The sequence below is a fragment of the Haliotis asinina genome, chromosome 9 (assembly GCF_037392515.1).
Source record: "Haliotis asinina isolate JCU_RB_2024 chromosome 9, JCU_Hal_asi_v2, whole genome shotgun sequence".
NCBI classification, from domain to species: domain Eukaryota; kingdom Metazoa; phylum Mollusca; class Gastropoda; order Lepetellida; family Haliotidae; genus Haliotis; species Haliotis asinina.
The window spans coordinates 3744980-3759342 of NC_090288.1; the positions used below are offsets into that span (position 1 = coordinate 3744980).

At 40.1% G+C, this 14363-nt stretch overlaps 1 protein-coding gene across 1 annotated transcript in view; it reads left to right on the plus strand.

Annotated features, from left to right (window-relative positions):
- The window catches only part of LOC137296483 (uncharacterized), a 34436-nt gene extending 21177 nt beyond the window's left edge, over positions 1 to 13259 (plus strand). Inside the window, exons 2-8 of the mRNA XM_067828272.1 lie at positions 3792 to 4118; positions 6073 to 6333; positions 6862 to 6900; positions 8053 to 8163; positions 10903 to 10933; positions 12065 to 12165; positions 12766 to 13259. Of these exons, the coding sequence (XP_067684373.1) occupies positions 3792 to 4118; positions 6073 to 6333; positions 6862 to 6900; positions 8053 to 8163; positions 10903 to 10933; positions 12065 to 12165; positions 12766 to 12863 (968 nt within the window). The 3' untranslated portion in view covers positions 12864 to 13259. The remainder of the gene's footprint in view (positions 1 to 3791; positions 4119 to 6072; positions 6334 to 6861; positions 6901 to 8052; positions 8164 to 10902; positions 10934 to 12064; positions 12166 to 12765) is intronic.
- The last annotated feature ends 1104 nt before the right edge of the window (positions 13260 to 14363 follow it).

Sequence of the window (14363 nt, forward strand, 5' to 3'; positions counted from 1 at the left end):
CTTATCTCTTAAGGTCAATCTTATCTCTAAGATTACAACCTTAGACCTCTATTACAGTTAGCCTTCCGTTGCACGAACCACCTTAAGTTAAGGTTGATAACTAAGTTTGGTCTGCCTTTGTTTTATACAACGAGACTGAGAGAAGTTTGAGGGAGCAGAGAGTGTACAGAGACAGAACGAGTCAATTGGACACGCAGAATTCACATGGTAACTAGGGACGCCGTCATCACTCCTGTGCTGAAGAGTTCAGCCTCAGTTAAGATTACTGCTAAGGTTGGAGTCCTAGTTAAGGTTGCCCTAAGGTTGTTTTATGCAAGGGGCGTATCCTCTTCTTAAGGTGATCGTGGACATGCGACGAAATATAAAAACTCTAGTTGTCGCCATGAATTTATTCAGAAATTATGTTGAAAATTATTAGGTAACATCAATGATTCGTATCTAGTTAAGGACCAGAAGTACTTACTTCACTTTATTCAATCTTTCGGTGATTACTTTGTAGAGAAGTCTTAAGGACAAGAAAGCAAAATAAAGTTTCTGCCCTGAATGAGTCTTGGTGGCAATTAGATATCCCCAAGACACAGAACAAATTTCACACAAACCATTAAAACAAAATGATTGGTCTGTTGTACATTCGCACAAGTCTTCTTGCAGGGGGCGGGAAAGGCCGAGTGGCCAAGTTTATTTTATTTTATGACTTTCTGATGACTTACATTGACCTAATGTAAACCATAGCTGAGTTATGCCCCCTTATCTTTATACGTGCATGACCTCTCTGTCGACGTTTGACGTCATAGTAGAAAATCGATTTTTGACATTTATTGCGGGTCATTTTTGATTTTGTGAGTATGACGTTATGCATTAGCACATACATCCATTTCATATACACTCATGTCGTTCAGATATCAAGCTGTATTTTCTTCGCTCACACTTTCCGTAAAGATGCCAAATTAAAAAAATCGTAGCAGAGTGCTTTTATTGGTGCACGATAAAAAACTGAGAAATTTACTGTTTTTGAACACACACAAAAGTTTTGAACAACTTTTAGCAGTGTCTATTTCTCAAACCCCTGAGGTAGCCGCAAATATATTTATACCAACGGATAGGAAATCAAATATTCTACATGTCTGTGCAGTTTCATAGCCGTACGCAGAACCTGGGCCACGCGATCGCAAATCTCGCACAACGTTCACTTTTCAAACTTTATGAAAATGTGCGCCTGAAAAAAAAACTCGGCATCCAGGGGGTTAAACTTTCGAAAGGTTTTACGTCAGAAATGAGGAAATGCGTGAGTGCATTTATGACCATTTATGACCATGTATGACCTCGTTGACGATGTATGACCATGTTGACCAGTGCTCTGTTGTTCAAGACAACCTTATCTCTTAAGGTCAATCTTATCTCTAAGATTACAACCTTAGACCTCTATTACAGTTAGCCTTCCGTTGCACGAACCACCTTAAGTTAAGGTTGATAACTAAGTTTGGTCTGCCTTTGTTTTATACAACGAGACTGAGAGAAGTTTGAGGGAGCAGAGAGTGTACAGAGACAGAACGAGTCAATTGGACACGCAGAATTCACATGGTAACTAGGGACGCCGTCATCACTCCTGTGCTGAAGAGTTCAGCCTCAGTTAAGATTACTGCTAAGGTTGGAGTCCTAGTTAAGGTTGCCCTAAGGTTGTTTTATGCAAGGGGCGTATCCTCTTCTTAAGGTGATCGTGGACATGCGACGAAATATAAAAACTCTAGTTGTCGCCATGAATTTATTCAGAAATTATGTTGAAAATTATTAGGTAACATCAATGATTCGTATCTAGTTAAGGACCAGAAGTACTTACTTCACTTTATTCAATCTTTCGGTGATTACTTTGTAGAGAAGTCTTAAGGACAAGAAAGCAAAATAAAGTTTCTGCCCTGAATGAGTCTTGGTGGCAATTAGATATCCCCAAGACACAGAACAAATTTCACACAAACCATTAAAACAAAATGATTGGTCTGTTGTACATTCGCACAAGTCTTCTTGCAGGGGGCGGGAAAGGCCGAGTGGCCAAGTTTATTTTATTTTATGACTTTCTGATGACTTACATTGACCTAATGTAAACCATAGCTGAGTTATGCCCCCTTATCTTTATACGTGCATGACCTCTCTGTCGACGTTTGACGTCATAGTAGAAAATCGATTTTTGACATTTATTGCGGGTCATTTTTGATTTTGTGAGTATGACGTTATGCATTAGCACATACATCCATTTCATATACACTCATGTCGTTCAGATATCAAGCTGTATTTTCTTCGCTCACACTTTCCGTAAAGATGCCAAATTAAAAAAATCGTAGCAGAGTGCTTTTATTGGTGCACGATAAAAAACTGAGAAATTTACTGTTTTTGAACACACACAAAAGTTTTGAACAACTTTTAGCAGTGTCTATTTCTCAAACCCCTGAGGTAGCCGCAAATATATTTATACCAACGGATAGGAAATCAAATATTCTACATGTCTGTGCAGTTTCATAGCCGTACGCAGAACCTGGGCCACGCGATCGCAAATCTCGCACAACGTTCACTTTTCAAACTTTATGAAAATGTGCGCCTGAAAAAAAAACTCGGCATCCAGGGGGTTAAACTTTCGAAAGGTTTTACGTCAGAAATGAGGAAATGCGTGAGTGCATTTATGACCATTTATGACCATGTATGACCTCGTTGACGATGTATGACCATGTTGACCAGTGCTCTGTTGTTCAAGACAACCTTATCTCTTAAGGTCAATCTTATCTCTAAGATTACAACCTTAGACCTCTATTACAGTTAGCCTTCCGTTGCACGAACCACCTTAAGTTAAGGTTGATAACTAAGTTTGGTCTGCCTTTGTTTTATACAACGAGACTGAGAGAAGTTTGAGGGAGCAGAGAGTGTACAGAGACAGAACGAGTCAATTGGACACGCAGAATTCACATGGTAACTAGGGACGCCGTCATCACTCCTGTGCTGAAGAGTTCAGCCTCAGTTAAGATTACTGCTAAGGTTGGAGTCCTAGTTAAGGTTGCCCTAAGGTTGTTTTATGCAAGGGGCGTATCCTCTTCTTAAGGTGATCGTGGACATGCGACGAAATATAAAAACTCTAGTTGTCGCCATGAATTTATTCAGAAATTATGTTGAAAATTATTAGGTAACATCAATGATTCGTATCTAGTTAAGGACCAGAAGTACTTACTTCACTTTATTCAATCTTTCGGTGATTACTTTGTAGAGAAGTCTTAAGGACAAGAAAGCAAAATAAAGTTTCTGCCCTGAATGAGTCTTGGGCATTAAAACAAAATGATTGGTCTGTTGTACATTCGCACAAGTCTTCTTGCAGGGGGCGGGAAAGGCCGAGTGGCCAAGTTTATTTTATTTTATGACTTTCTGATGACTTACCTTAACGAGTCTCGTTTATCTACAATCAACCGTGGTAATGATAAATTATTCCTCTGAATTGCGTAAAAGAGTTAACAAAGAGGAAAGGGCAATAAGTATCCCAAAAACGTCGTGCTATACAATAGAGAAGTTTGCAAACATATATGTATTTTATACATAAACAAACCATTAAAGTATAAATTTTAAAGTTTTGAAGTCACAAATTCAATGTTACGATATACAAATAATTTTTGTATCTCAAATATGATGTCACATTTATCAATAAGGGAACTGATGGTATCGTAGCACCTCTTTCATATTTGTAATTATAAATTGTTAATTATATTTGTTTTAATCGTAATTAATGAATAAATTAAATTCATGAAATTCTAATTCAGGTACGTCACTGAACTTGACCAAAACGCCTCCTCTTGCTTTCTTGGGACTGTCGCTTCAATTCAAGTGTCATCTCAGGACAAACAGTACGTCTGGAACTCTGCTCTTTGAGAGGAACACTTATAGTAAGTGTTCGGTGAAGAGAGATGATTGTACACAATACACGTGGGACACACGGTCCAAGACAAAGTATTCATGTGGGTGTGGTGAACAAAGGAACGACAGTTACGTCTATATACTCGACGCCTCCTCCTTACATGACGACGTCGTTGGAGACTGGAGATGTGAATATCTCTCTTTCAGCAACATCATCCATGTTAATCTGACAGGTACATGTTTCCTGAGATTATCCCCTTCATTACGTTACCGGCAAAACATCTCAAAATAGAAATGATGTGTTCAGCAACGTAATTCGCGTTAACCTGTCTGTTAAATATTAACATGGACTCATTCACATAAACTTTAACACACACTAACTGATGCTATAAGTAGGCATTAATCACTTCCTCATTTGACTAAATAAAAAAGTGAAATGTTTCTCGGGCATCGGCACGTCACTTTTATTTGTGCGCGCAATATTTTTTCATTGCTGATTGACTTTTGTGCGTCCCGAGCATCCATTTCTTATCTATCATAAGAATGAGTATAAGATAAAATATTATGGATATCAACTTCTTTATTATTTACACAACGTTTCTGGGCTATTTCTTGCCCCTTCGTCATCCACCTGAAACGTTGTGCAAATAATCAAGAAGTTGACATCCATAACATTCTGTCTTATATAAGAATACCAACTTCCAAATGCCTCTCAGGAACCTATAAGAATGAGTGTCTGCAAGAACGAGTGAGATTGAATCCACAACTCATTAACACGTGTTAAACTTCCCAAGCTGTATTTCTGAGAGAAAACTTAAATCGTGCTCGTCACTTTTTTGTCCTATCAAAAATAAGAAAATAATTCGTACCGACGTCGTCACACAGAGCTTCCTCAAAGTTTCACCTCATGATAATGTAAATTTAGAATGCAGATATTCCACGCCTAAAGGCATGCTCAAACCACTACAGAATATTTACGCTATTATTACATGTACCCTGGATAACCCAATCTGTTGTTATAGTCACACAACTTAACCCACTGGGTGCCCGTTCACTGCTGGGTGGACAGAGGCAATTTTGAGCAAATTCACTTGGCAAACAAACAATCAAGGCCAGAACACACGTACCCCATGTGCTTCGTTGTAGAGCAAGAGTGAGGTCCTAGAAACTGTCGTCAGGGCTCTCTGGACACGGTAACATATCCAAAGACTCTCCGCGGTCAAAGTTTCTTAACCTCAAATGATTTGTGACCAATGTTCTTTGTACAGGCCCAAGCACCATCACCTTAATACTCTCAGCTGACGTTATGGTAACTTTCCTTAACGGCCGCACCTAGTTTTAACGAGTCATTCATGACTGTTCCATTACTATGACAGACAAACCTAAGCCATGGCAGTGCCCTTGAAAATTGTATCAGGGTTTAGGCAAATTTTGTGGAGACTGTCCTGAAGTTCTGACTCTGGATTAAAGTGATGGATAAAGGTCAGAGCTCACTAGGAATGTTCGTCAAAGTTCGGTAAATAATTGGTCAAAGGCTCCTGGACATGCATAGTCAGTATTTATTCTCGAAACATTCGTAGCCCCAGAGTAGTGAGTGTGGAATCGGTCTATAGTGATCGCAGCTAATAACAATAGAATGTTAAAATGCGATAGATGATATAGCCGGGCACTGGATGTTGTTGATACGTTGGTTTAAGGTTTATGAGATACCCACTGGCGGATCCAGAAGGGAGTTGGGGGTGAGGTGGGGCGGCTTCAGGGGGTTCGAACACGTGCACAATCAATTAATTAAATCAAATATTCCTGGTGATAGTATTACTGAGAGAAACACCTTTTATGCTTAGGACCCGTGAAGGTCCGGGGTAGAACGTTCGTAACCCCAAGAATGCTTAACTTTGTGTCCGCCTCGGGTGACTTGGTTAACACATGTCATCTGTTCCCAATTGCGCAGATCGATGTTGATGCTGTTGGTCACTGGATTGTCTGGTCCAGACTCGATTATTTACAGACTGCCGCCACATGGCTGGAATATTGCTGATTGCGGCGTAAAACTAACGTGTATGTTTATGTTTAGAGAAGTGTTTTGTCATATAGTGCCTTCACATTAATTAATATATTTAACTCGTATAGTATTTCAGCTAGAAATTTGATTTGAATTAGGAATACTTTTTGATCCATTGCCTCCAGAACCTGGTGGTCCAACACAAATACAACTGGACAAGACGGAACTCCAGACAAAGGAGGGAGACATCGTCAACCTGACCTGCTCGGCCAACTGTCTCCCCGACTGTCGTTACAGGTGGACCAAGAGTGGACAGGATCTGATCAGTCAGGCCAGGAAGAGTCATGGCCAGGTGTTACATCTGAGGAAGCAGCTCAGTGGATATTACACCTGCACGGCCGTCAACCTGTTATCAAATCATACGATCAGCATATCGTATGTTCAGAGTAAGTACAATTAAGTAAATATATGTCTATTCTTTAAATGTCCATCTTCAATATTCCTTGATATAAGCGGAACATAGATAAGAAAGTTAGCCTGGTAGTTAAAGCGTTCCCTCGTCATGTTGAAGACCCGGGTTCGATTCCCGATATGGGTACAATGTGTGATGTCGTCATATTGCTGGCATATCAATAAAAGGGGCGTCAAGCCAGACTCTCAACGAATAATGACAACAAATAGATATCTTTGCATGTGTAAATGGCATGGGTCTATAATCCTCATATGCTCTGAACAATTATTAAACTTAGGATCATCATTTTATCTTAAGAAACATTTCGAATCCTTAAACGCTTTGCAGTGTTTTGGGATCCTTAAATCTACAAATATTTAGGGTCATCAATTATGCATCCACATACTTAACATTTGGAACCTGAAATATTCTGAACATGTATTTTGTGTCACATAGCATATAATCAATCGATTAGAAGTCCAACTCTAGTAAGATCCTTTTCTGTGTTTTTGTATATTTTCAGATGTTCCTCCACCCTATGACCGCGTGGCTGCTGATGCAGGTATCTCGAGGACAGCTCTTTACAGAGAAGTAGCATCACAGTCGTGTGATATAGTATATCAGCCTATAGAAAATACATTATTACCGGACGTGGTATTCATGAAACAACTTAAGTCTGAAATACAACTTAAGTTTTTTAATAAACTTTTTTTCACATTTTTCTTGGGATTTGTGGGATGTTACTGAAGTCATATTCAAAAAGCAGCTTAGGCTGAAGTTTTGGCAATTTCTGACTTAAATCTTAAGACTACGCAGGTGTAGGCTTAACTAGACGGTTTATGATTTAAGTCAGTGAACAACAGCTGTCGTGGCGACGAGCCTCTTTTCCAAAAAGAAGGCAAAGTGTCGTTGAATAGAGCGAAGAAGAACTGATCGGCCGGCTGTCTAATAGCACCAGACGTAGAACGTACAACTACCCGTGACCATGCACTGGTTGCTCATCACACTGCTACCGGAAAATTTCAGTTGAGAAATGCTATTGATCAAGGTGTCAGCCAGCACACCATTCCCGCAGGTGTCAATGACTACATACGAAGTTTGTCAGCTGACAGGATTCGCTTCATTCGCTTCCCCCTACAACTTCGTGACATCAGGCATCACCGGTCCAACTTTTATCGGATTGTAAACTTTCCCAGAGCTGTTGGTGTGATCGACGGAACGCATCTTCAGATTCAAGTCACAAATCAGAAATCAAGTCAGAATACGATATGAATATTGTTACGACTGCTGCCATCAGGGTAACGTAGTAAAACCGCACCGCAGATGCAATCATTAAATGAGACGACTAAACATATACAAGCGGCAAACCTTTATCCACATCCACAAGGAACCTCTGCCTACGATGAGAGCTCATGCTGTTGATCCCTGGATTGTCTGAATCGATTATTTACAGGCCGCTCCCATATGTGGCTGAGTGCATCGTAAAACTAAACTCATTCACTAAAACAGGCAGTTTATAGCATGAAATTGTGAAAAATATATATGTCTTGAAAAACATATGACCATATGGTTAGCTTGTAGCACCATAACATAGTCATTCCGCCATTGATACAAGTATAATGTGACTTGAAATGATGGTTCTGTAAATTCACTCGCCATTTTCTTATAAATGCAACCGACAAGTGGTGATGACACGTAAAGGCTTTGTTTTCAGAACCGCCAATGATTGGATTTGTTGTTGGTGCCGTCGGTATCTTGGTCGTCGTCGTCATCGTCATCGTCGTTTCCTGCGTCGTCTTCAGAAAATACCAGAAGATGAAAAGAGGTAAATATCCTTCATCCACTTCAGTTAACGTTTCAATTCATTAATCGTGAACTTTTACACATCTGATTCGGTTGAAGTCATTGCCTTGACAATAAAGGTTGTGATTTAAATTTAACCTTGAGATTCAGTTCCCGGTACATTTGATAGTGATCTATAAACACTCCTCATCGTAAAGCACAATCGAGATTTCATAGCAACTTATGACATGGATTTACTTCTTTAATATTTCCAACATGGTTTTTCTGGGCAAAAAAAATGGGCAAATGAATGAATGGGCAAAAATATCCCAGAAACGTCATGTTGCAAATAAAGTTGTAAATCCACAGCATACGTTGTTATGTTACCTTCCAGCTCCAAAATGCCCATCAAGCAACTACAATCGAGATTGTTTATAAACAGGGTCGTTCAGGTAAAGTGTAGATGAAAGCTGAGTGATTGTTTATAAACATGGTCGTTCAGGTAAAGTGTAGATGAAAGCTGAGAGATTGTTTATAAACAGGGTCGTTCAGGTAAAGTGTAGATGAAAGCTGAGAGATTGTTTATAAACAGGGTCGTTCAGGTAAAGTGTAGATGAAAGCTGAGAGATTGTTTATAAACAGGGTCGTTCAGGTAAAGTGTAGATGAAAGCTGAGTGATTGTTTATAAACAGGGTCGTTCAGGTAAAGTGTAGATGAAAGCTGAGAGATTGTTTATAAACAGGGTCGTTCAGGTAAAGTGTAGATGAAAGCTGAGTGATTGTTTATAAACAGGGTCGTTCAGGTAAAGTGTAGATGAAAGCTGAGCGATTGTTTATAAACAGGGTCGTTCAGGTAAAGTGTAGATGAAAGCTGAGTGATTGTTTATAAACAGGGTCGTTCAGGTAAAGTGTAGATGAAAGCTGAGAGATTGTTTATAAACAGGGTCGTTCAGGTAAAGTGTAGATGAAAGCTGAGTGATTGTTTATAAACAGGGTCGTTCAGGTAAAGTGTAGATGAAAGCTGAGAGATTGTTTATAAACAGGGTCGTTCAGGTAAAGTGTAGATGAAAGCTGAGTGATTGTTTATAAACAGGGTCGTTCAGGTAAAGTGTAGATGAAAGCTGAGAGATTGTTTATAAACAGGGTCGTTCAGGTAAAGTGTAGATGAAAGCTGAGTGATTGTTTATAAACAGGGTCGTTCAGGTAAAGTGTAGATGAAAGCTGAGAGATTGTTTATAAACAGGGTCGTTCAGGTAAAGTGTAGATGAAAGCTGAGTGATTGTTTATAAACAGGGTCGTTCAGGTAAAGTGTAGATGAAAGCTGAGTGATTGTTTATAAACAGGGTCGTTCAGGTAAAGTGGTCGTTCAGGTAAAGTGGTCGTTCAGGTAAAGTGTAGATGAAAGCTGAGAGATTGTTTATAAACAGGGTCGTTCAGGTAAAGTGTAGATGAAAGCTGAGTGATTGTTTATAAACAGGGTCGTTCAGGTAAAGTGTAGATGAAAGCTGAGAGATTGTTTATAAACAGGGTCGTTCAGGTAAAGTGTAGATGAAAGCTGAGTGATTGTTTATAAACAGGGTCGTTCAGGTAAAGTGTAGATGAAAGCTGAGAGATTGTTTATAAACAGGGTCGTTCAGGTAAAGTGGTCGTTCAGGTAAAGTGGTCGTTCAGGTAAAGTGGTCGTTCAGGTAAAGTGTAGATGAAAGCTGAGAGATTGTTTATAAACAGGGTCGTTCAGGTAAAGTGTAGATGAAAGCTGAGTGATTGTTTATAAACAGGGTCGTTCAGGTAAAGTGTAGATGAAAGCTGAGAGATTGTTTATAAACAGGGTCGTTCAGGTAAAGTGTAGATGAAAGCTGAGTGATTGTTTATAAACAGGGTCGTTCAGGTAAAGTGTAGATGAAAGCTGAGAGATTGTTTATAAACAGGGTCGTTCAGGTAAAGTGGTCGTTCAGGTAAAGTGTAGATGAAAGCTGAGTCAACAAACACATACTCATGATATAGACAGAATTGCACAAGTGACTCTGCCTCTTGAAAAGGTTTCTTTTGGATGTGGAAAGGGTATCTTTATTTCTATTTCCACGGCATTGTGTTTTCATATTGAAGCTGTAATATTGATTGTGTATTTTACCAGCCATGTTTGCTTATTAGAGCAATACACTGATTCCAAAACCTTCAAAAAGGCACGAGCGTGTCTTGGCCTTGGTCTCATGAAAAAGTCACTGTCATTGTTACGTATAGATCCTTAGACGTGGAGATTCGCGCAAGAATTCGGCAACCTATGCTTGTCCTAACAGGCGACTAAAGTTGATAAGTGGTAAGACTGGCTGATTCGGTTGATGCATATCATTGTAACGTGATCATGATTCAACGACTGTTAACAGATCGTCGTCATATAACCGAAGTCGTCATATAAAGACCGAACGAATCTAAGCTGCACAGGGTTTCCAACATGAATACGTCACAGGAATTAAACACTGCATAAACATCATCTGAATGTCCTTGATGCTATCTGTGTCCAAGCGGTCTAATGGGTCGTATATAGGTTAAAAGAGTGGTGCCCATGAACATGTTCAGGACGTATTTGATTGTTACAGCGCATTTTGGGCCCTCAGTTTCATCAAACTGACATGTTTCTGAGACTTTAAAAGCGTTTAGTAGAGTTATGAATTAGCTCCTAAAATACGACAAAGTAACACTAGAGATAAACTGTTTTAATTAATTCAAAGTGCTACTGTGTTTAAAAAACTCCACAACATTCATGCCTTTCTTTGCTTTTTCAGCCGTGGATTTCCCTTACGCCTCCACACAGCAGTATGTGATTTTTTCTTTGAAATCGGTTATCAAACAGCTGGAGCAAACGCAATTTCCCAATGTGATTAACATATTACATATCTTTAAGTTACATGACATTAACCATGCACAGGTTTTACTGATATACAGTGTGTTAACTTGCCAATCCTCATAACTGACATTTGTTTAAGGCAAGGAACCAGGCGCCTCACGTATCCCCATACTCGCTCCCTTGTAAATGTTCCAACTCTGACAAACAGTTATGTACATCAGTTTTATCTGAAACGCAAATAATTACGCCCCCGACACCAAACACGGTGCAATAACGACGACCCGGAGCATGCCTTATGTGTCATGCTCATGTTCATTCCTGCACTGATGTGTGTGCGTGTGTGTGCTTGTGTGTGTGTTTGTGTGCTTGCGTGTGTGTGCGTGCGTGTGCTTGCGTGTGTGTGTGTGTGTGTGTGTGTGTGTGTGTGTGTATTTATTATCCAAAACTGTGTTCCACATGAGATATCGCTTGTGTGACCTCACAATGCTTTGACATCGCTGCACTGCAATGGTAGTACAGTGTTTAGAAATTACAGTATTTCTTGAAAACTAAAAAGGAATGAATTTTGATGAAAAATAGAATCTCACCCTCGTGTCTACAGATATTAATAATATCAACACTCGTTGATAAAGGTAAAAGTATTCGTAACTTTACCAACTCATGTTGATACAACTGACATAAAGAAGACACTTGAGTGAGATTCTCTATATATGAGGTCCCGATATTACCCTAAGAATAAAGGGGATTTGACAAGAAGGAATATCCTTTACATAGATTGTACTTATTAGGGCTTTTGGGGATCCTAAATGATCTTGATAAATGTAAAGAAATTGACAAGGACCGAGAGGTGAGGTCGACACAACCGAGAATTCGTCTCACCCGAGTTTGAGACATTGGGGTTCGGCTGTATGCAATGCTTATACACCTGAACGAACGGAAAGCCATTGAGAAAGAGAAAAGAAAGAAAAAGAATGAACGTAATTGAGAGAGAGAGAAATGGCGAACGAAAGACAAGACCAATGAAGCCACCAAACCTACCATAGCTTATGTTTTCCAAACTACTGTCATTAACCTGTGACGTCACGTTAATGTTTAACAAGGTTGCCTAATGCTGGGTTGGAAGCCAACCACTACCAGGAACTCCCCAGCCCCCAACTTGATAACGGTGGATACAGCTTGACGGATGGGGACCGAGCTGAGGGTAAGAAACTATAGTCATTTTGAGAGAGTACGTTGCTACTGGTTGTGAAATTTTTGTAGTGAAGTGTAGGGAGGGAAGGACAGGGGGAGACCCTATCCGGCGAGTGTGGGTTGTGTGTACACGGCCTATTCCAGCAATACCATGACGGGGGACACCAGAAATGGCCTTCACACATTGTACCCATGTGGGGAATCGAACCCGGGCCTTCGGCGTGACGAGCTAACGCTTTAACCATGAGGCTACCCCTCCGTCCCTGTAGTAATAGTAGTAGATGGAGTATTTGCAACGGTTGAAGTGCTTCTATTAGTTCCGATAGAAACGGCAGGAGTAGTGACTGTGGTAGTCCTGGTAATGATGACACTCATAGTAGACGTTGTAGTAGTGCTGGTGGTTGTAGAAAGTCTTTTCAACGTAGGAGTAGTGATGTTGGTTGTTGTAACAGAAGCTGTAGTAGTGACAGTTACTCTAGTAGTTCGCTTAACGGTGGTGGTGGTGGTAGTAGTAGTAGTAGTAGTAGTAGTAGTAGTAGTAGTGATGATCCTAGCGGCATTAGTCGTGTAAAAGACCAACCACGTGACCCAATGCCTCTTGTCCTTGTAGTGTTCACAACGAAGGTTGATACAAGAGAAATTGACACCATGACGGCAACCAACACGGTCTACGACCTTATCCACGACGAGAGGGTCTTACCTAAGTAAAACCCACGAGGGACTCACTGGGCGATCATGGAGGCCACTAAGGTCATATCGAACGTTGACGCCAACGTGAAATCATCAAGAACTTTTCCATTCTACAGATTCTTTGACAACGTCAACAGGTTCCATAACAGACTGCTGTTTGTGTTCAGCACCCATCTGGTACAGAAATGGTGAAGATGACGAGGATATACGTTTTCATGGTAAAGACGCTCCGCGATCTGCTCTGCATTGGGTCTTTCACGAAAGGGTAGATAATCCACTGAACTTGCAGCGGCTTCAAGAGGCACAGATGCCAGAACCAAAAGTGTCAAAGATGCAAATCATCATAACATTAATTAAACATTCACATAAAATTGGTACCTGTATTGTGTTAATGTATGTTCCCGTTGAATATTTTCAAGACTGTGTTTCTTGTTTGTGGAACCTGTTTAGTGCATACACATATTTACACTACATTGCCAAATACGTATCTTCAAAGTGACACACTGGGGTAAGGAACACCAACATTTAAAATATATACTCATGGAAACAAATAAGGGAACACCTGAAAGTACAAGTGTTCTTTTCTTCTTTTCCCTAGTTCTTCACAAGGTATATATTGCACTGTGAAATTTATAAATAAAGGAACACTTGTGCTTTCAGGTGTTCCCTTTCTGTTTTCATGAGTATATTTTAGAAGAGGCCCGCCATATAGCTGGAATATTGCTGTGTGCGGCGTAAAACTAAACTCACTCACCTAGAAGAGGTATGATCCTGTGTGACAGAGAAGCACATTTGATTGATTGATTTTATTGATTTCTTCACAAATTTTGTCGGACTAACTGCAAACATTATACATAATAATTGCATGAAACTACAGTAAACCATGTGCAAATATATATGTTAACAGCTGCATTTTGGTGCAAAGTGAGTGAGTGAGTTTAGGTTTACGTCGCACTTAGCAATATTCCAGCTATATGGCGACGGTCTGTATATAATCGAGTCTGGACCAGACAATCCAGTGATCAACAACATGCGCATCGATCTGCGCAATTGGGAACCGATGACATGTGTCAACCAAGTCAGCTAGTCTGACCACCCGATCCCGTTAGTCGCCTCTTACGACAAGCTTAGACGCCTTTTATGGCAAGCATGGGTTGCTGAAGGCCTATTCTACCCCGGGACCTTCACGGGTGTTTGGTGCAAAAAATTCGTCAAATGTCACTGAGTTTCATCATTTACTGAACTCATGGTTGGTTTGTTCGCAATATTTAAGCTATATGGCGGCGGTCTGTAAATACTAGTCTGGACCAGAAGATCCAGTGTTCAACAGCATGAGCATTACTATAAACAAAGTGAAAACATGAGGCAATGAAGTCAGCAAACATGATCACCCGATCCCGTTAGTCATCTCTGACGACAAGCATGGGATACGGGGGATCCTTACGGTTTCACATAAAAGGAGCATATATCAAATATTTCCCATTTTCAATCCGCACGATATTTGGTCAAGACCCACGG